Source organism: Carassius auratus, chromosome 13 (genome assembly GCF_003368295.1).
Source record: "Carassius auratus strain Wakin chromosome 13, ASM336829v1, whole genome shotgun sequence".
Lineage (NCBI taxonomy): Eukaryota > Metazoa > Chordata > Actinopteri > Cypriniformes > Cyprinidae > Carassius > Carassius auratus.
Window position 1 is genome coordinate 4676966 of NC_039255.1, and position 20810 is coordinate 4697775.

At 37.4% G+C, this 20810-nt stretch overlaps 1 protein-coding gene and 1 long non-coding RNA gene across 3 annotated transcripts; both read right to left on the reverse strand.

The window, feature by feature from the left end:
* Positions 1-1353: 1353 nt before the first annotated feature.
* LOC113112401 (uncharacterized) lies at positions 1354-3101 on the reverse strand. The gene is made up of 3 exons (XR_003293430.1): positions 2968-3101; positions 2461-2529; positions 1354-2377 (listed from the first exon to the last, which is right to left on the reverse strand). It is a non-coding gene; the product is annotated as an uncharacterized LOC113112401 (long non-coding RNA).
* A 5713-nt stretch (positions 3102-8814) lies between these two features.
* LOC113112402 (SERTA domain-containing protein 4-like) lies at positions 8815-20261 on the reverse strand. Of its 2 annotated transcripts, none has more exons than XM_026277950.1 (4): positions 19456-20261; positions 11351-11519; positions 11018-11145; positions 8815-10680 (listed from the first exon to the last, which is right to left on the reverse strand). In XM_026277950.1, exons 2-4 carry the CDS (start codon positions 11502-11504, stop codon positions 9967-9969), a joined length of 996 nt encoding a protein of 331 aa, XP_026133735.1. In that variant the 5' UTR covers positions 11505-11519; positions 19456-20261; the 3' UTR covers positions 8815-9966. The 2 variants fall into 2 exon arrangements, with proteins under 2 accessions (XP_026133735.1, XP_026133734.1); XM_026277949.1 differs by having other exon boundaries at positions 11351-11524; positions 19456-20259.
* Positions 20262-20810: the final 549 nt, after the last annotated feature.

The window sequence follows — 20810 nt, forward strand, 5'->3', positions numbered from 1 at the left end:
ACTGGTTGCAATCGAGGGAATGATGAATGCAGCCAAGTACAGGGATATCCTGGAAGAAAACCTTCTCCAGAGTGCTGGGGACCTCAGACTGGGCTGGAGGTTTACCTTCCAACAAGACAATGACCCTAAGCACACAGCTAAAATAACGAAGGAGTGGCTTCACAACAACTCCGTGACTGTTCTTGAATGGTCCAGCCAGAGCCCTGACTTAAACCCAATTGAGCATCTCTGGAGAGACCTGAAAATGGCTGTCCACCAACGTTTATCATCCAACCTAACAGAACTGGAGAGAATCTGCATGGAGGAATGGCAGAGGATCCCCAAATCCAGGTGTGAAAAACGTGTTGCATCTTTCCCAAAAAAACTCATGGCTGTATTAGATCAAAAGGGTACTTCTACAAAATACTGAGCAAAGGGTCTGAATACTTAGGACCATGTGATTTTATTTCAGTTTTTCTTTTTTTTCTTTTTTATAAATGTGCAAAAATTTAAATTCTGTGTTTTTGTCAATATGGGGTGTTGAGTGTACATTTGTGGAAAAAATATGGACCTAAATTATTTTAGCAAATGGTTGCATTAGCAAAGAGTAAAAAAATTAAGGGGGTCTGAATACTTTCTGTCTTTCAGTTAGCACCTTCTAAGATTATATACTAGATTAGATCTAATGTGTAGGGTGTGCAAACAAAAAATACAGAGGTCCATTTGTAGAGCATAATTTTCATTTTGTAAGTAGGCCTATCAACCTTTTTATAGCTTTAATATAATTTTGTTTTGAATAATCAGTTGTTTTGTGTGGTTGGTTCTAGTTTGACTGTTATGTATTATATGAAACTTGGAGAATATCTAACAGATGTCTTAAATTACTTTAAAATACTACTACTATTCTGAAAAAGACAGCAGAACTGACTTCCCTCTTTGTCCAGTGGTCAAATGAAAGCTGGAACTCTGTTTAGAGGAAACTAAAACCTGTTTTAAAGTGATTTACAGCAAATTAAGTGTTCTAGCGGATTGTTCTATTTCTCAGGCTCTTAAAGGATTAACCCGACAATTTCACTGTAAGTTTAGGTTTCACAATTAAAGCTCTTGCTGGATGCGTAAGTATCATTTTCCAGGAAAAAAACACACACACACACACACACACGGCTATTACAGTGGAATTTGGAATACAGTGGAGTAGAATTTGTGAGACAAGATCCTGAAAAGGTCCTTCGGATGAATTTTTTTTTTTTTTATTAAAAAAAAAAAAAAAATGTTTTTGTACATCGATTTATACAGTGATATCTAATCATACACTGATCTTTAACATTGAAGGCAAAACACATGTGAAACAAAGAACTAAACTTCACAAATAACAAAGATTCAAGCTGTTTATTTACATAGACTATTTCACGATACTTTGATAGTGATGAATGAACTGTGTACAGAATAACAGAATCTATTACAATAATTTTTTGCCTGTGTACACAGTTAAAATATAATGCAGATGTAAATCTTTTTGCTTGCCACAAAATAATAATAAAAATACATATTGAATATACTGTACTGTAATATACTGTAGTGGCATTGTATGGTACAATATTTGAAAGTTGGTGATTAACCCCCCCCATCCCCCCGCCACACCCATGTGCAAACCACTGTTTATTGCCATGATGGAGGATACATTGAAAATCCTTTACCATTGTGTAGCAAAACATACTCTCTTTCATCTTGTTCACCTGTAGTGATTCTCATTACTTCTTTGTCTGCATGTATGATGAAACTACAGTTGCTCTTTGGAGCATCAGGTGCGGTAAGGTATTGTGTAATGAGATGGTCTAGACATGCTATCAAACCATGACATGTGGGCTTTTCTTTCTGCAACCAAACCTTTTTGTAGAGTAAACCCTCAGCAGTGATGTTCTCTAGCTTTAACCGACATTTAGTTTCCACAGTTGTGCATGAACCTTTATAGCGAGTGGCATAAGTGACTGAGAACCTGTTGCATTTGATGTGTAGACTTGTCAGATCCTCTTTAGTAACAGCTTCTTGAGCTTGTGTAAAACAGGATTTAATCTCATCCTGGCAGGTGTGGTGGTAAAATGCATTGGCCTCAATCGAAAATATTTTATTATTACGTGAAAGGGTAAAGACATTGACATGAGTTTGGTTGTCTTCTGATGTTACGGTAAAAACATATGTGGCATCCTCACCAATTTGTACACAAAAGTAATCTCCTTTAACCACCAATTTTGAGGACTGTTTTAGAGGATGATCTCTAAAGAATCTCTCAGCAAAGTCCAAGTTTGAGAGAAGGGTGCTGTCTGTAATGTTATTTTCTTTCAGTTCACGCTTTACAGACAGTATGTTTTCCATGTTAGGTAGAAAATCTGGGTAACAGCTTGGAAACAAAATAAAAATTATATGTACATTTTATATACATTTAATGAAAGTTTTCCTGCAGATCGTTATTAATGTACTTACAATGAAGTGTTCATTGAGAGCGAGGTGAGGTTTCTCTAGCAGGCCAAAATTTCACAGGAGTAATCCACACTGTCATCAGATACAGCAGTCATTTACTCAGAATAATGTGCAGTCATTCTCTCAAAATAAACAGGGTGATCAGAAGTGCATGGGACTTTTATAACCCTGAGGTATTATAAAACAGAATGCTTTACCTAAATCTCTGTTTATCAGAGTATGAAGTAATTCGAAAAAAGTTTGTTTTAATGAGGTACGTGTATGGGAATACACACATAAATATATCTTTTGGTGTGCTAGTTCCTTTTGGAAAGAAGTATAAAGACTTCTTTAAGACTCTTTAAGACCCATTTACTTTGACATATATGACACCTAATGTTAATTTCTTCAATATTATCAGACTTAAACTCTTAGAGAAATACAACACTTTGAAATACTAAATGGACGATCCATTTTGACTGTATTTTGTGTACATAAAACATATGGAAAAAGACAGTTGGACAGACTTACCTACTGTAGATCTTTGTTCTGTGGTCATATAAAAGATAGAACTTTGAAAAACGTTTGGTCTTTGTCAAATGTTGTCTTCTAGTAGCTCAGGATTCACTGTAAGTTTCACTTTCAGTTTAACATCAGTTTCACTTTCTGGGAAACGTGTCATTATAGGCGGAGAGAAACAGAAGAAACAGAACAAGACTAGAATAAGCATATACAGATATAGAATTGAACTGAATTTCTTTATTGTTATTGTAAGCCTACAACTTAAATTTTACCCACCAACAAAATTTAACATGCAAACTGCACACTAAATGCAGTTAAAAAATTAAAAAATAAAAAGATAAAAGCAACAATCTAATATATAATAAGTCACAACACACTTATTAAGCATTACTATAAATAAACCAATCAATGCCCCACAAAACTTATTAAATTACTATTACAACTCAAAAAAAAAAAAAAAAAATTGTTAGCTTGATTCAGAGCATTAATGGCTCTGGGAATAAAACTGTTCCTCAAACGTGAGGTACAAGCAAGCATAAATTGTCAAAATGTTTAAAGATGTGGTGGCATGGATGTGTAGAGTCTTTACAGATGATAGCCTTTGCTAGACAGCATGACCTATAGATATTTTCTAATGCTGGTACTGTAGTTCATCTCCGATTATCCTCTGTGCTCGCAAGACTACCCACTCGAGTGCTTTTTTATCATTAACTCTACAGTTAGAAAACCATACAGAAATGCAATATATTAGAATGCTTTCTATAGTACACCAATAAAAAGTGATCAGCTTCTGTTGAGGTTAAAAAGATTTCCTTGATGTCCTCAAGGAAAATAGTCTTTGCTGAGCTTTCTTTATTAATGCCGTGATATTTGTGGACCCAGTAATGTACTCATGAGATGTATTACCTCCTTAGTCTTTTCTGTATTAAGGGTCAGATTGTTTTTAGAGCACCAAGTTTTATATGTCCGCTCTGTAGGCTGATTCGTCATTGTTAGGAATCAGTCCAATTACTGTGGTGTCATCCGCAAATTTAACAATAATGTTAATGGAAAATGAAGGAACGTAACCATGTGTTAAGAGGGAATAAAGGATGGGACTCAGTACATATCCTTGTGGCATGTCAATACAGCTGTATTATACTTTATTTAATGTTTAAAATGATGTATCTATCAAACAATACAAATAAACATTCATTTTGGGGCAAATAATTTATAAACGTGGAAACACATTTAGCGTTTAGACACATATAATTTACAGTACATAAAACACATGCCAGTGCAGAGATCTTTAGCATTGAAAGACTTTGAAATTAATTTAATGTTCCTTTAGAGAACTAGTGGAATAGGACAGAATATTTTGATAATTCAGTTCTGTATTACTCAGCAGAACTGTTACACAGCATGTATTGTGTTGGAACTCATCTATCTGTGGCCGTGGCCAATGTTTAATATATTGGCAGTGTAAAATCAAATTTCTAAAAGGCAGAAAGAATCACTGAATCATGCACACTACACTAGTATTGATGGTTTTATGACTTTTTTGTGTCATTGCACTTGGTTGCCCCACCCAAAGTAAAATTTAATTGGTCTAAAATCCTGCTCCATAGAATTATACATATGTTCTGATTGGCTGTTATTGTGCCATGTGAATACAGTGTTTACACATTAGATTTCAGACAAATGACTTCCAACACACTCTCATGTCCATTCATACCTTTTTTTATGTTTTGGAAATTGGTGGCCAATTCCTAATACAAATGACCTCATTTTTTTATTTTTGTATGATCTGCTTAAACTCCACTGACAGTTATTTTAGCTTTTATGTTTTTAAATACAGATTACAACAAAAACCTAAATGTGTAATTTAGGTACATTTTGACATGCCAAGGTTTTGCAATTTGCAAACAGGTATAATGAAATCATGGGACCTATCTAAAAAGGGGTCAATGTCTGACAAAACCTTTTTTTTTTTTTTTTTTTTTTTTTTTTTTTTTTTACTTTTGACCAGTAGGAAATTTATTCCAGTGAAAGAAAATCAAATAACACTTTATTCCACTCCGACACCATTGCTGGTTTATCAGCTAGCCTACTTTATGTTTTGGCAAATCGTGGATGTTTACTATGAATTTCTTTGATGGTTAGGTTTAGGTTTAGGTTGAGGTTACGCGTTTTTCTAAAGATCTTATATTTTTTTATAAATCACATTCGCCAGCTTGTAAAGTAGTTATATTTTCTCATGAAATCTAATTAGTAAGGATAGATAACATGGGATGATGTAAGAAAGGAAAAAAGACAGGAGAAGGAGAAAGAGCAGATGAGGGTTGAAACGACCAGACAAAACAAGAAAAGAAAAGAAAAGAAAAGAAAGGAAAAAGTCGACTAAGGTGAAAAGCTGGCATTGAACGCCTTTTGATCTAAAACCTCTGCCTGCCAAGGGGCAGTTGCCATGGCAACACCGAGCTGCCAAAGATATTTGTTGATGGATGACAGTTTGAGCCAGCAGCATTAGACAGATTCTACATCTGGAAGAACAAAAAGAGACAGAGAGAGTAGAGGCATCATGCTCCTCTACTCCTCTATTAGTGTTGACAATGACATGATGCTTGTCATACTGTGCATCACAACACACCCACACACAGTTCCTCTCTCTCAGACTGCCATGGTGCCCCAGGGAATGTGAGTTGAACGCTGAGGCCGGCTGTCATTTTTGAAATTAGACTCATGTGGCATTTAAGTGCATTCAGAGTATATGAAGCTTTTTTGTTGTTTACATCTTGTTTGTTTAACTGTGCATAAATCCTGCAAAAAAATGTTCTTCCTAATGAAAATTTCTCTCTCTGTCTGATAGCTCCTGAATCCTGTATCATTAGTCAGACCGGGAACACTTATCTCAAATAATTCAAAAGCGCAGCCAGGCCTGTCATTACACAGATATGAAAACAGGAGATTGGTGGGGGGAAGTGTGCGAGATTGAACTACAACAATATGTTAGCCAGGGAGGGTTCAGGAGAGACTGAGAAAGACAAAAAAATGAGTAATGAGAAATAAAGTAAGAACAGTATCAAATTCCTTTTAAAGGGATACTCCACCACAAAATGAATTTTTTGTCATTAATCATTTACCCCCATGTCGTTCCAAACCCGTAAAAGCTTTGTTCATCTTCAGAACACAATTTAAGATATTTTGGATGAAAATTGGGAGGCTTGTGACTGTCCCATTAACTGCCCAGTAAATCACACTGTCAAGGTCCAGAAATGTATGAAAGATCAGAATAGTCCATAGTCCAAAGCGGTGAAGAACACTTTTGTGCACAAAAAAAAAAAAAAAAAAACTATAATAAAAACTTTATTCAACAATTCGTCTCCTCTGTATCTTTCCGCATCTCCTAGCGCCATTTTGGAGAATATCTACTCAATGCAAGCAACTCTTCTGTGTCTGCCGCGACACAAGGATACATTGTCTACATGTGTTTATGCTTTGATTTGAACGAAAACAGCGCATCTGTGCAGCATGGCTGACAGAGAAGATGCTTGTGCTCAGCGGATATTCTCCAACATGGTGTATGGTGATGCGTAGACACAGAGGTAATTCTAATTGGTTAGGGTTAGGAATAGGGGCACAAGAGGGTGCTAAGCACTCTCACACAAAATAAATAGCAACTGCAGTTAATTAGAATAGATTAGATTCAACTTTATTGTCATTCCACAGGTAAGGTACAAGGCAACGAAATGCAGTTAGCATCTAACCAGAAAATGCTGTAATAATGGCATTTCATTGCAGATTTGGCGAACTATTCAGTCGAACTGTCGAATTGTACTACCCATTGTTTTAATGGGAGGTAGCAAAATCTGACAGGGTAGGACAAATCGACAGAACGCTGGGCCTTGTAGCATTCACCTTTCGGCACGCCACCTTTTGCCAGGCCGCTTACTCTGAGCCAGAGCTACCCTTGTTTTAAATAATCTTTCACGTGAGGTTTTCGCAAAACCCTTTGTCTAATAGTGACTACAAACTTAAGTGTTGAAGATAAGACTGCATTTTTGGACTACATTTCAGAAGATTCAAGACGGTTTCACACTGCGGGACATTTCCACGGATGGACGGATGAGCGGGTATTGAAACAGTTCACATGCTACTGTACTTCCACAAGCAGTGTTATTAACCTGATAAATTTGCAAACAAAGACAATGACAAATTGTATAATGTCAAAACATGACGACGAACCTGGGGTGTGAAAGATGGACCAAAATAACTTACAATGTTTAAAATCACATCTGGTGAATTTCAAAGGTGAAAAGCCCATATGAAAACTAGATTTTCCAACAACATCCAGAGGTGGACTCAGTGAATCACATCATCGCATCATGTCTACTTCAATGGAAGCACTCTGTGCTCAATCTAGGAACATCTCATACCAGGGTGTGTGACGACGTTTATGTGAGTTTTCATAATAACCACTGAGTGTATGTGTGCATGATTGATTGTGGGGTGTGTGTTTGCCATGAACCATTTTTTTTGCCTCAGGGGATCCCAGGCTGCTCTTCCAGTAAACATTGCTTCCTTAGTGATAATCGGTAAGAGAGGAAGGATGCGAAAAGGTGACAGCAAGAGTAATAAGAAAGTGAATGAGTGAGAAAATATGTGTGTTTGTGTGTGAGCGAGTTAGTGAGAGAGAGAGAGAGAGAGAGTCCAAAGAAATGAGCTGCATGCCAGATATAATCACATCACAAGGAGATAAAGGGAACATTGTAAGCTTGGGATCATTCCTTTATTCTTAACACATCTCACAAAAAACACACACATTCAAACCTGAAAAAATGTTTAAAGAGCAGGTCATATGGTATTTTAAAGTGTCCTAATATTGTGTTGGAGTCCCCTACAACATGTTTAAATGCATCTAAGGTCAGAAAACTTTGTACATTTCTCTGAATATACATTTAATATAAGAATAATTTTTTTCAGTTATTTCGAAATGATTCTCGAAGCAGTTCTGAGCTTAAAGGGTTAGTTCACCCAAATAATCAAAATTATGTCATTATTAACTCACCCTCATGTCGTTCCAAACCCGTGAGACCTCCGTTCATCTTCGGAACACAGTTTAAGATATTTTAGATTTAGTCCGAGAGCTCTCAGTCCCTCCATTGAAACTGTGTGTACGGTGTACTGTCCATGTCCAGAAAGGTAATAAAAACATCATCAAAGTAGTCCATGTGACATCAGAGGGTCATGCGAACGAATCACTCGATGTAACCGGATCTTTTTGAACCAGTTCACCAAATCGAATTGAATCGTTTGAAATGTTTTGTGTCTCCAATACGCATTAATCCACAAATGACTCAAATGAAGCTGTTAACTTTTTTAATGTGGCTGACACTCCGAGTTAAAATAAGCCAATATCCCGGAGTAATTCATTTACTCAAACAGTACACTGACTGAACTGCTGTGAAGAGAGAACTGAAGATAAACACTGAGCCAAGCCAGATAACGAACAACAGACTGACTCGTTCACGAGTCAAGAACCGGGTGCATTGGTTTTCGGATCACCGGTACTTCTTTCGGACAGTTCGATTCAATAAACCGGTTGAAGAAAACGGTTCAACGGTTCTTTTGCGCTCGACGTAATGACGTCATTGGCGATGATTGCCCTTGATTCAATCCTTCGGTTTACCTGCGCTCATAACATTAGCACAGAATCAGTTCAGAATGAATCACCAAAAGAACCAGTTTGGTTCAGACGCGCTGTGTGTAAGTCTGCTAATGCGCAGTTATCATCAGCTCCTCGGTTCTCCAATCGGACGCGTCTGACAGAAACGGTTCTTGACTCGAGAACGAGTCAATCTTTTGTTCGTTATCTGGCTCGGCTCTGTGTTCATCTTCAGTTCTCTCTTCACAGCAGTTTTCAGCATCTTTGCAGACTGTTTACATTGAAGGATAGCTAGGTTACAAACTGCAAAAAATATATTTTTTCGAAAACCCATATGACCTGCTCTTTAAGATTCAATTTGATTTCCTACCAGTGTGCTCATGTCTTAGGGTCTCGCATTTTGTGTTTATTGAAATAAAAAAATAAATGTAGAGAAAACACATAAACAAAGAAAGTGCATGAAATAAAAACTTTCATAGTGACTGAAGATTCTCTCATTCGCACCAATAATCACTTGAATCAGTGGACCTCAAAAAAACTAATTAATAGGGATAATAAGTTAACTGTATCTGTGATCTCTGTCAGCAAACATCAATTAGGTTGTTTTATCTCATGAATATGCAAATGTATGAAATGTTAAGGGTGCTAAATGAAATAGTATTTTATTAAACATTATGGCCACCTTCAGGGCCTCATGCATTCTGGCTAAAATCCACTGCCTGTAAACATGATCGTCATGGAAAGCAACCTATGACATGCATTTCTCAAGTGCCTATGAAATTTCGAACATTTTATTATTATTAGCATTTTTTTTTCTTTACAAATTCCAAATGAGTGTGAATCTTTTTTACTTCACATGGTGCCCTTCACTATGGAAGGCTATTTCTGCCATGGAATAGATAAAATTGCAGAATTGCAAGATATAAACCTCAAATTATTGAAAATTCAGCAATTTCCGATATGTAATAAAATAAGATAAATGTTACTTTTTTTTATTCAGTTTTTTTTTTCCCTATAACAACTGTGAGTTTATATTTTGCAACTCTTGTCTTTTCTTCTCAGAACTGTGAGTTTATTGAAACGAGCTTCCATACTTTGCGGATTAAACTGGTTCAGTCACAAATATCTATAAACACATCAAACAGATTAAACAGGAACATTTAAGGCACAGTATGGTATTTTTCGCAAGAGACAAGCAATATGTGAATTCACTGTCCCTTTTGATCTGGGATGTTGCGGAATCCAGAAGTACAAAAAGTACCTAAAAATTCATTGACCATTGATATTCTGGTTCCTATACGTAACATCTATTTGGCCGCTGGAAACCAGTTTCTTCCTTTGTTTCCACAGCAAGTGTTCAGTTGTTATTTTCCCCTCACGTGAGCCCTGGTGAGAGGCCCATGGTGTCCAGTACTTATAGCGTCTGTAATCCATCGCTGTGAAACCTCTCCTCCTCTAACCCTCTCCTTCCCTTTCTCTCTCTCTCTCTCCTGGGTCTCGTTTTCCCTGTGGCTCTGTGGACGTAGACCATCCCACGTCCTGTTCTGCTCTCTGGTTTCAGCTTGACAGAGAGCCAACATAGGACACACAGAGTCCTCTTCTTCATCACTGTCTTCCTCCTCGTCCTCCTCCTCCAGCAGCTGTGGAAATCTAACTGAAGATGGTGATGAAGAAGTAGGGTGAGAGTTGGTGTATACATCCCGTTCGTACACAGACAGAGGAAGCTGAAGGTAACGGCCGGCTGCGTATAAACAGCAGCAGGCTGGGATGCACTCTGGGCCTTCCCTCCTCAGCAGACGCAGGCGTTTGCGGTACGGCCCAGGTGGCGTAATGCAGGGCTGCAGGACTGGAGGGGGAAGAGGGTTATTTGTGGCAGGGGATTGGAGGGGACAAGGTGTTGCTGTGGGACCCGATGGGAAGCACCAGTCACTCTGAAGGAGGATTTCATTTCTGAGGCGACGGAGAAGGTTGTTGATGAGCACGGAGCGCCGTAAGAAGGACTCTGGGTCATCCATGAAACGCAGTTTTGAAAGAGAGAGACGGAGAATGTGAGTGCGCTCCTCCAGGACTGGTGACACCTGTTGGCCCGGAAGACAAGTTGAGAATTCATAAGTGAGGTAAGGTCAGCTATCAAGTTAATATGTATGATTCATGTGTTGTGAGGATCAAATTATTTGTTTTGTTTGAAGAGGTATGTACTGTCATTAATTGATAAACATTAAACTAGGGAACTAAAAACTTTTAGAAGATAAAAAAACAAGTGGTGCTTATTGGAGACGTGAATCAGTGCAAGTTTGGACTTACATCTTAGTCTGGGACTAGGCTTAAGCCTTGACTGTGAAACCTGGAGTAAAAGTGTTGTACTATAAATAATATAAAATGTTGTGTAGATTTATGTAGGCCTAGAAGACTTACAGTGTGGCAGTAACTCCTGAAGCTCAGTACAGGTTCTTCATCCTCCACGAACTTCCTCTTGAAATAAGAGATCCGTGACATGGCCACACGATCCATCACATGATCAGGAGCTCGTCTGTGATGGGGCGCTGGAGATAATGGGAAGGTTCATTAATTGTCTAAGTCTTATAGATTAAAGACCAGTATGATGGGAATTCCTGGCCTATTTTAGTTCCCAAATTAGATAACAGATTTTATAACATCTACTTTGGAACAGAACATCATCAGCACTCAGCATCAGCATTGTTCGTGTTCATAGTAGTCTGTTTTTCAGAGAGGAGATTAGTTTCAGACCTTCTATGAGCCCATGGGTGTCACCCCCTGGTGGTGAGGGGGTGGAGATACAGCTTTTACTGCAATGTTCAGATTCCCAGATCGGATGGTAGATGGATGGCGGGGCTTCTGCCTCAGGCTCACAAAATGGGTTCATTGATAGGACCAAAGCCATAGTTTCGCCTCAGTCCTGAACTACAAACACACAAAGATAGTTATTTAAAAAAAATCACATCATTAAAAAGCACATCATGTCATTCCAACACTATGACTTCTCGTCTTCCATGGAATACAGAAGATGGGTTTTATCCCCTGTCAGTGTCAGCGGGGTCCAGTGTTGCTTTGTACCCCATTAACTTTGTATTCACAAAAAGAGTTGAAATATTTATATATATTCAAATCTGTTCTACATACTGTATTTATAATACATACAGCATAGGCTACAAATGACATGCGTTGCATAAAAATCATACAGGTTTGGAACCACATATAGATGAGTAAAAGATGAAAGAATGTAGATTTTTTTTATGAAATATCCCTTAAAACACAGGTTTTCATTTAAGACTGTCTGAATACAGTATATGTACTGTACCACTATTCAGTTTGTGTGTTCATAGATAGGTCATATCTTAAAATGTTTTTGCTATTGATTTAAACACGAGTCACACTTCAAGAAAAGTTTGATGTCAGTAAAGTTTTTGCAATCAACTCATAATTTAAATCCTTTAATAACAGTCTCTTTGTGAAGCTTGTGTTACATTTGTGACAGGTTTACAAAACAATCTGTGCTGAAATTTGCAGCTAATACTGTTAAGATGTAATTGAAATGATCACAGTCTTAAAAATAAACAGCCACTATATTATTTGTGGCTTTCATTGAGAGTCTTGCATTCTAGTTATCAACACATGTTATTTTCTCACTGGGGAGCAAGTTTTGCATTCTGAAAGTTGCAGTATGTTCTCATATTACAATGAACTCTTTTATCTCAAAAGAGCAAGGAAAAGTTGAGTCCTCATTAAGACCCTTTTAAAGAAAGCAATCTCTTAACAACACTGTGCTACTCCATTATACACTTTGGTTGTAGATTTATTTCCTCTATCTTTGAAGATTACACTAACAAGGCATTTGAAAAACACATCAAGACTCTTTAAAAAAGCTAATAGAGCAAAAACACACACTCGGAAACACTCAGATAATGAGATAGAGTGAGAAAAAAATTCAATAGAAGTTGCTGAAGGGAAGGTATCTGTTTGTGTGATCGGTCTTTAATCATTTTGTTCTCTGTTCTACCACACGCAGTGACAGGGGAGAGAGAGGATAAGTTCTGGATGACTGCCTCTACAAAGGTCATTAATCTTCACTGACAGTTTCTTTCACACACACCATTACTCTCATGTAGTGGTTTCAGTTGGCACTTATTGAACTGCTAGTTTTCTGATAAACTTTGTTGTCACGTGAGAATTGTATCTGGTGACACAATTGTCATATGACAACAAATAAAGTTTATTTGTAATATTAGGGCTGTCAACTGATTAAAATATAGAATTCAAATGATATATTAATTAATTATTCAAATTAATCATATATTTAAGTGTTAACTGAGAAAATGCCCAGAATGAGAATAATTCATTACACTGTTGTGGCAGACAAAAGCACTGACATATATATACACAAATGCAAAAATGGTTCCCCTTGCAGTAAACTTAATTCGGCTGTAATAACCTGTCCTGTTTTTGGTCGGTTTCTGCAGGGTTTGGATCACACTGAGCTCATGTGAGCGAGACGTGTTTAATCAGAGCAGATCCTCCTCTCCCTTGTACTGTTACCTGTTTCTCATTCCGCCCACAATTCTGCTTTGAATTTATGCTTTAGAAGACAGAGAGCTGACATAGAAGCAGAGCTCTCTCTCTCTCTCTCTCTCACACACACACACACACACACTGTCTGTCTTTGTCTCTTTGCTAGTTTTGTGCTTTTATGCACTCTCTCTCTCTCTCTCCACCTCTTTCACTTTCATTTTCATGTGAAGAAAACATAAAAAAGGTGCTGGATGCGTTGGATTTGCAGCTCATCAGTCACACACACACACATACACAAATATCACAGGGTACAGAAGGGAGTGTATATTAGAACTGTGAAGCGCAGTAATGCTAAAACTACAAATAATAGAAAGCAGTTGATGCTAAAACCAGACAGAGAATGAAAGAAAGAAAAAATGAGTGATCTAAACTAAGGAATCGTGTAAGGGATAAACTTTCAGTTTTTGCAATCGTGGTTTTTCCTATGCAAAAACCACAATTACAGGTTTCCATTGAGGTAATGTAGTCTTTGGCTTAACTTACTAAAACCAAAACATCCAAAGCTCATGAAGCTCTTTACTGGGTCATAAAAGCTGTTAAAACTGTAAAGCTCATTCACTCATTTGCTTAATGGGGACTTCCTGTACTGTGTGTGTGTGTATATATATATATAAGAAGCTCTTCTTATGCCCTCAAAGGCAGGTTTTGCCAGATTTGCTAACTTCTTGGAACATGCACTTCTCATGTATAGTTTATTAGGAACAATAGTCTTATTGAGTGGTTATTCTACCTTGAAATTTAATCCTTTGAAATGATTTAAACAGTTTTCAAAATGCTTCGTCGCTAGAAGTTAAGCTAGAGAGAGAGTCAGAGCAGACAGAAAGAAAACAAAGCATTGCACAATTAGTCAGGTTTTGAAAAGAGCTTTAGGCATCAGCTCATATCATGCTCTGCTCTTTGGAAAACCAGGTTGACAGATCATTCTAAAACTCCAGTGAATGTCGACCACAAACTTGTTCTTGGCACATGCACAGAGCTAGAGAGTCATCAGAAACGCCACAGTCTGCGCACACGGCGTGACCCAGAAATAGACCCGTGATTTATGAGAAACATGAGTAACTGATATAAACACACGTTCAATGATGTAAATTATGACAAAATATGGAGGTAAAACAGAGAGACAACAATATTTCATGGGTATTTATGACTTTCTAATGAGTTTAATAAACATAAAAAAATAGTTCAAGCTAAATGTATTTATTTATTTTTAATTTACACACTCACATGACTTTCTTTTTCTTCTGTGGAACAGAAAAGTTGACAATTCTGAATATTGAATGGTATGACAAAGAAGCAGCATAAAAGTATCATAAAAGTGGTCCATGCAACTTATGCACTATATTACAAGTCTTCTAAAGCCATATGATATTTTTGTCTTGTAAACAAACAAAGCAAGTTGTTCACTAAAAAAATATTGGCTTCCACTGTAGGTCTCAAATCTTATTTATGTCTGCATTCAGTTATATATTGAGCCTTTAGGCAAGTTAATTGCATCATGTTTGATGACTGTCAACAACTACAAAGCTGACATGATGTCTAAAAGTGACATTTAATATGAACTTCACGTCAGAGGGAGACCAGGGTATAATGACTTAAATTTTCATTTCTTAACACAAAGTTTGTATCGCTTCAGACGTCTTATAATGCAAGTTGCATGAACCAGTTTATGATGCTTTTATTTTGCTTTTTTTGGGGCCATAGAAGAAAAAATGATTTCGAATGACATGAAATACATCTTTATTTCATGATTGCAGAACCCACACTGACTACAAAGAGTCACATAGTAATGTGTGAAACACACCCTGCTGAAGTGACGCCCCAATCTACCATCAGGTGAAAAGATTACACACACACTTACACACCTCGCCAGGAACTATCATCCATCTGCACAGAAACTGCTTTTTGCCTGTGTGCTGGAAGCATTTAAACCACATGTGTCCTCCTCAGGGTGCAGGACTTCCATTCAACAGTTTGGGTTAAAGCTTTCCATGACCTGAATCTATCAGCGAGACAGAGGAGGTTTATTTAAGAATCGAAATGTTGCATTGGGGATCTGAACACATCCTGCAGACTGTAATCTAGGTCATTAGTTAGTCTCTTTCATTCTCTCATGCTCAGACAGAAAATGTAGGCAACACCCAGCTGAGGAGGTAAAACATCCATCTAAACATGTTTCACACACACATACAAAGCCTGAGGAAAGAGAGGAGGGAATGTGGGAAAAAAATGAAAGAGAGAAAAAAAGAGAAGCAGGAACACCTTTCCCGCCTGCCAAGAGCTCTGTGGCTGCTCAGCTTGTCTAGGTTAAATCCAACTCAGAGGGAGAGAGAAAAAAAAGAGTTGCACTATGTCTATACTGCAAGCAAAGACTGTAACGGTGTTAGACAGATAAAATAAGAGAAAAATTATACTGACTTCGGCCAGCAGTCCTCGTGTGTGTGTGTGAGCTTATGTGTGTGTGAGGTTAGCACAGTAACATGATCGTGCTGACACAAATGCCACATCAGTTCTGAAGGAATGTTCTGGCTATCCATGCATCCCTGCTGTTAAGAGTCAGAGCTTGAAGCTGTGTGTGTGTGTGTGTGTGTGTGTGTGTGTGTGTACAGTATGTGTGTGTGTGTGTGTGTGTTTTAGAGACAGAGGAAGGGCAATACATGCTCTCTGTATACTCAAAAGGGGCAGGGTAATCACATAATTCCTGCTATCATTTAAATGAGTATGATATTTACATCACGGTGGTCTCTGATTTATTATGTTATGGCTGTGATTTATTTGTGTTTAGACAGCAACACTTTTTATTAGTGTCTACTGAAAGTCTATATATTGTCTTATAAATGGCTGCCCACTGCTCCAGGTGTGTGTTCACGGTTTGTGTGTGTTCACTGCTGTGTGTGTGCACTTTGGATGGGTTAAATGCAGAACACAAATTCTGAGTATGGGTTACCATACTTGGCTGTATGTCACGTCACTTTTTATAAACTCACAAAACATAAAAAAACAACAACATTTGATTAATTTATCATAATAATATTATTAAAATCATATAAAAACTGTATTGTGGGTGAAAACCAACTCATCTTAGTATAGAAACTAAATTAGCTATCTATTAATTCCTTTTTTTTTGCTTTATAAAGCCAAATAAAAAATATTTTCAAGTAAAAATAAAAAAGGGAATTAAAAACTGTTTAAATTAGGGCTGCACGATTATGACAAAAATCATAATTGTTGATTATTCCCTTGAAATTGTTATTGCAATTATTAATTATGATTATATTCAATTTACATTGAATGATGTTTATACCATTGTTTGATGCAACTGCATGCCATATTTTTATACGAAAATAAACTGAAAAACTTTTATATGAAAGTTAAACCTGAAAACACTCTAACTGAAAAAACGTTTAGTGCTGTTCTATAGTATTATCCTCAAATGTCAACTATACATCGGATTGGTTTCTTCTTTAAATTATAAAAAAGTTAAAATATGAATGGATATTAATGGTATTAATCTCTTTTGCTCACCAAGGCTTATTTATTTGATCAGAAAACTGTAATACTGTGAAAACTATTACAATTTAAAATGTTTTCTATTGTATTGTTTATTAAATTGTATTTTAATGTTAAAAACTGTTGCACTACTTAAAGGGGCCATGAACTGAGAGTCAAATTTCCCTTGATCTTTTAGGTCAATGTACTATGAAAACATTTTGTAAGTTTCAGAACTCTTTTGTACTGACTTTGACTTTAACTTGACTTTTATTAGTTCATAAACAACTTTTATTGAAACCAAGCTATCAAAATGACTTGGTTTGGAAGATACTGTGCAGTGTAAGTTTTGAAGAAACCTTCCTTCCTTGTGATCCTAACACCGTCTCTACATCGGATGTGAGTGTTTTTGTGGTGCAAATCCATTTCTCTTTCATGTGAAACACTGCATGTTTGTTTGCCTAACTTTTCTACTGATTCGTTTTTAATTGGCACTTTGACAGGCTTTTCAGACTGAAAGTAAAAGATGATGCAGTGCTGAGTCTGACTATATTGAATCCAACAGTAATATTGCAACACAAAAGTGGGAGTAAATTTGTATTTACCACTATTGCACAGTCTGTTCCAGATAGTTTGATATATACTTAGTATTTTTATGTTTTTAACCCAAATTACCCACTTTGTTTACAGAGTACGTCTATCTATTATTTTAATGTGCAACTGTTAGCCAATCATAGCAGTGGGCATTAATTTTCTTAGTTATATACATTATAAATGTCCATAAACCTTTGTTCTTTTTGTCCAATTTATTATGTCCTGCCCAATAAAAATAGATTAATTTCTTTAAAAAAAATACAAATAAATAAATATATATTTGTAGAGGACGGAGAGTTGAAGAGTGTATCTTGACTATACAAAAACCTGCTCATATAAATGTATATACTTGCTCTCAGATTGTGGATTATGTGTTTGTACCAAATTTGATGACGGTACAGTTTTTGCAACATACAATATCTAATGTTTATCTACAGCCTTTTGGTGAGTCGGTTCTGAATGTGATTGAAGGTTTGACATCAAGATGATCTGCACAGGATGTGCCATGTGGCTTCCAAACCACAGTTTGAAAGTTTGAAGTTTTAGATGATTAAGAGCAGCCTGCAGACTCCTCAGAAGTCTCTTGAAGTAAATCCTCACCATGCCCAGACACAAATGACTGGAACGGACTGATGAGAACCACAGGCGGTAAACGATTGCGTGGGTTTTCCTTTTTGCCTGCTGTAGATCGAGGGATCAATGTCTGGCAGTATGCCAGACACTCTTAAACTGGCACAGTGATCTCAGGGGGAATACCCACATGCACACGAACACACACACTCCTGCCCCACAGCATCAGGAACAGATGCCACAGCCAGCGCAGTGAACCCATTGCTGAGAATGAAGCAAATAATCCCACTCGCAAACACATACCATCTCAGCCACGCACAATAGTTTCTCTCTCTTACACAACAACAACAATAGCCTCACACACACAGAACTGTCCCTTGCCTTACACTACGCAGACACCAATGCACAATTTTCCTGTGCAACAGCAATTGCGCATTCATGAGGACAAAAACAAACACTCTGCGTCCATCTATAAAGTTATTGTGCTTTCATCTTGTACATTTCATCTCCTTGTAAGGGAATCAAGTGGTAACAGAATTCTGGCTCCCTGCCCTTACAACACACACACATACAGAGCTTGAGTGTTTTAATGTGTGAAAGGAACATTGCTGTGTGTGTGTGTGTGTGTGTATATGTTTTTCTTTCCCGGTGGGGACTTAAACCTGGATACACACTGATTCATGGGGACTCGTGTCACAGTGGGGACCTAAATTGAGGTTCCCATGGGGAAACAAACTTATAAATCATGCATTTTTTTGAGAATGTAAAAATGCAGAAAGTTTTCTGTGAGGGGTAGGTTTAGGTGTAGGGTTGGCGTAAGACGATAGAGTACATAGTTTGTACGGTGCAAAAACCATTTATGCCTATGGATAGTCCCCACCAGGACAGTAAACCAGATGTGTGTCTGTGTGTGTACGCTCATGTGTGTGCATTTGTGTGTGTGACCTCACTGTCATTGTGTAATTATAGTACATTTTACAAATTATAATATAAACATGAAAGAATAAAGATCTTTGATTGATGATACAGGATGGATGTAGCTCACATGTATGATACATGTGTTTTTTTTTATTATATTTTTAATATATAGTCCCTCTGATTATATATATATATATATATATATATATATATATATATATATATATATATATATATATATATATATATATATATATAGATAGATATATATATAGATATAGATATATACATAGACATATATGCATATAGAGCTATTGATATAAATGTTGATTTCAAATTATAGGACCATTTAATGCAAACTAGTGATGGCAAAAAATATATATATATATATATATATATATATATATATATATATATATATATATATATATATATATATATATACACTTTGCCTAGTGCATTCCTCATATAAACAAAATATGTATGTAATATATGTAATATTTGATCATTAGTACCAGTTAACATAACACAAACGGGATTCTGTGTGTACTTCTGTTGTTCGCTCTTAACACACTTGAGAGATCACAAGTGTAGTTCATTTGTGTTGGCACTGTGCCATGTCGGTTTGCCTCCGGAGGCGGGTGGCGCGTAACTCTGAGCAGTGCGAATATGTCCAAATAATATGAACTTTTACTTACCTTTATCTATAATGGTGAATTAGTCAAAAGGAGTGCTGTTTTATTTAATCAGATGTGTCGTTGTGGACGCGCTCTCGTTTTCTCCTCTGGGCTCCGCTGCTGTAGTCCCGCTGGGTTCATCAGTAACTACTTATCCACGATCCATCAGCGAGAGCCTTTTTGTCTTGCAATAATCGATAATTTTCTGCTGGGAAAATATCATCCAAAGCCAAGCAGTCAATCAGCGCACGAACAAAGCCGCTGTGATGTGACGGAATCTCCGTTGCGTGTCCGCGCAGGTCGCTTTGCTTTGTGCCACAGTGACCTCACCGGCAGACGGTGCGATGTTATTGCGTTTGCTTTGAGCTGGGCTTGTTAACGTCAGTGGACACGAGCAGCGTCGCCCCATTCCTCGGAATAAACAGCAGCAGCTTTTTGCTCAGGATCAGTCGCGTCACGTCCCAGCAGCAATGCTTCCCCGGTGCTTTGTGTGTGTGTTTGTATGCGTGTCTGGTTTTGGTCAGAGGAGCTGCGTTTAAGTTGGGCCGGGAGCGCGCAGCAGAAGTAGAGCGGGCGGGCACGGCGCCAATCATCTGTTAGACATTTCCCTTTTGAGCGGCGGCCCGTGTTTACCAGCCGCGCTCCTGAGCGGATTTCTTCGGTATTCCTTATAGAAGGTGGAGTGAACGCCAATGTGTGCCGATTTATTTGGCGCTTTGGCTGCGATTCAGGTCCCTCCATCACTTTCTGTCCTCTGACACGCACAAAGACCTATACCTGTAGAGTGTAGCCTAAAGACCTCCCACAACCATGTTTGTTTTTGTTTGTTTATGATTTTTAGATTTTATTTTTCCCATCTACTTTTTAAAAGTTCCATCAGTTTGTGTTTGAGGATATTTTGTGGACACATTAGTACTGTTTCGAATTTTGGCCCCCACAACTACAATCATACACACACACACACACACACACACACACACACACACACACACACACACACACACACACACACACACACACACACAGAAAGACACAAAGGCTTTTTTCTTGCTCAGTTTCCCTCTTAACCGACTCCAGGTTCCAAAAAACACACCCTGTTTCTGGTTAGAAGCAGACATCCAATCCTGTGCCAGAATCTGTAATTTATTTTCTTGTGTGACAAGCAGCCCTGTGTTGAAGTACTTTTCCAGGTGATGGGGGCTTCAGAGAGAAACAGCATCTTTTAAATAAATGGAAACCACATATTGTGGTTTACTCTACCAGCACTTTTATAGTGCTCTGTACTTTATGTAGTCTGCAACATTGTACATTGAGCAGGCTATAACAATTTATATTTTATTTTAGGATTAACCCATGATACACTTAAATTTTACATA

Coding starts and splice junctions, on each gene's coding strand:
- LOC113112402 (XM_026277950.1), bottom strand. CDS start 11,504: ATGGCTTTGGTCCTATCAATGAACCCATTTTGTGAGCCTGAGGCAGAA. Junction 11,146..11,350: donor CACCCATGGGCTCATAGAAG/GTCTGAAACTAA, acceptor CATTATCTCCAG/CGCCCCATCACAGACGAGCT. Junction 10,681..11,017: donor TCAGGAGTTACTGCCACACT/GTAAGTCTTCTA, acceptor CCGGGCCAACAG/GTGTCACCAGTCCTGGAGGA.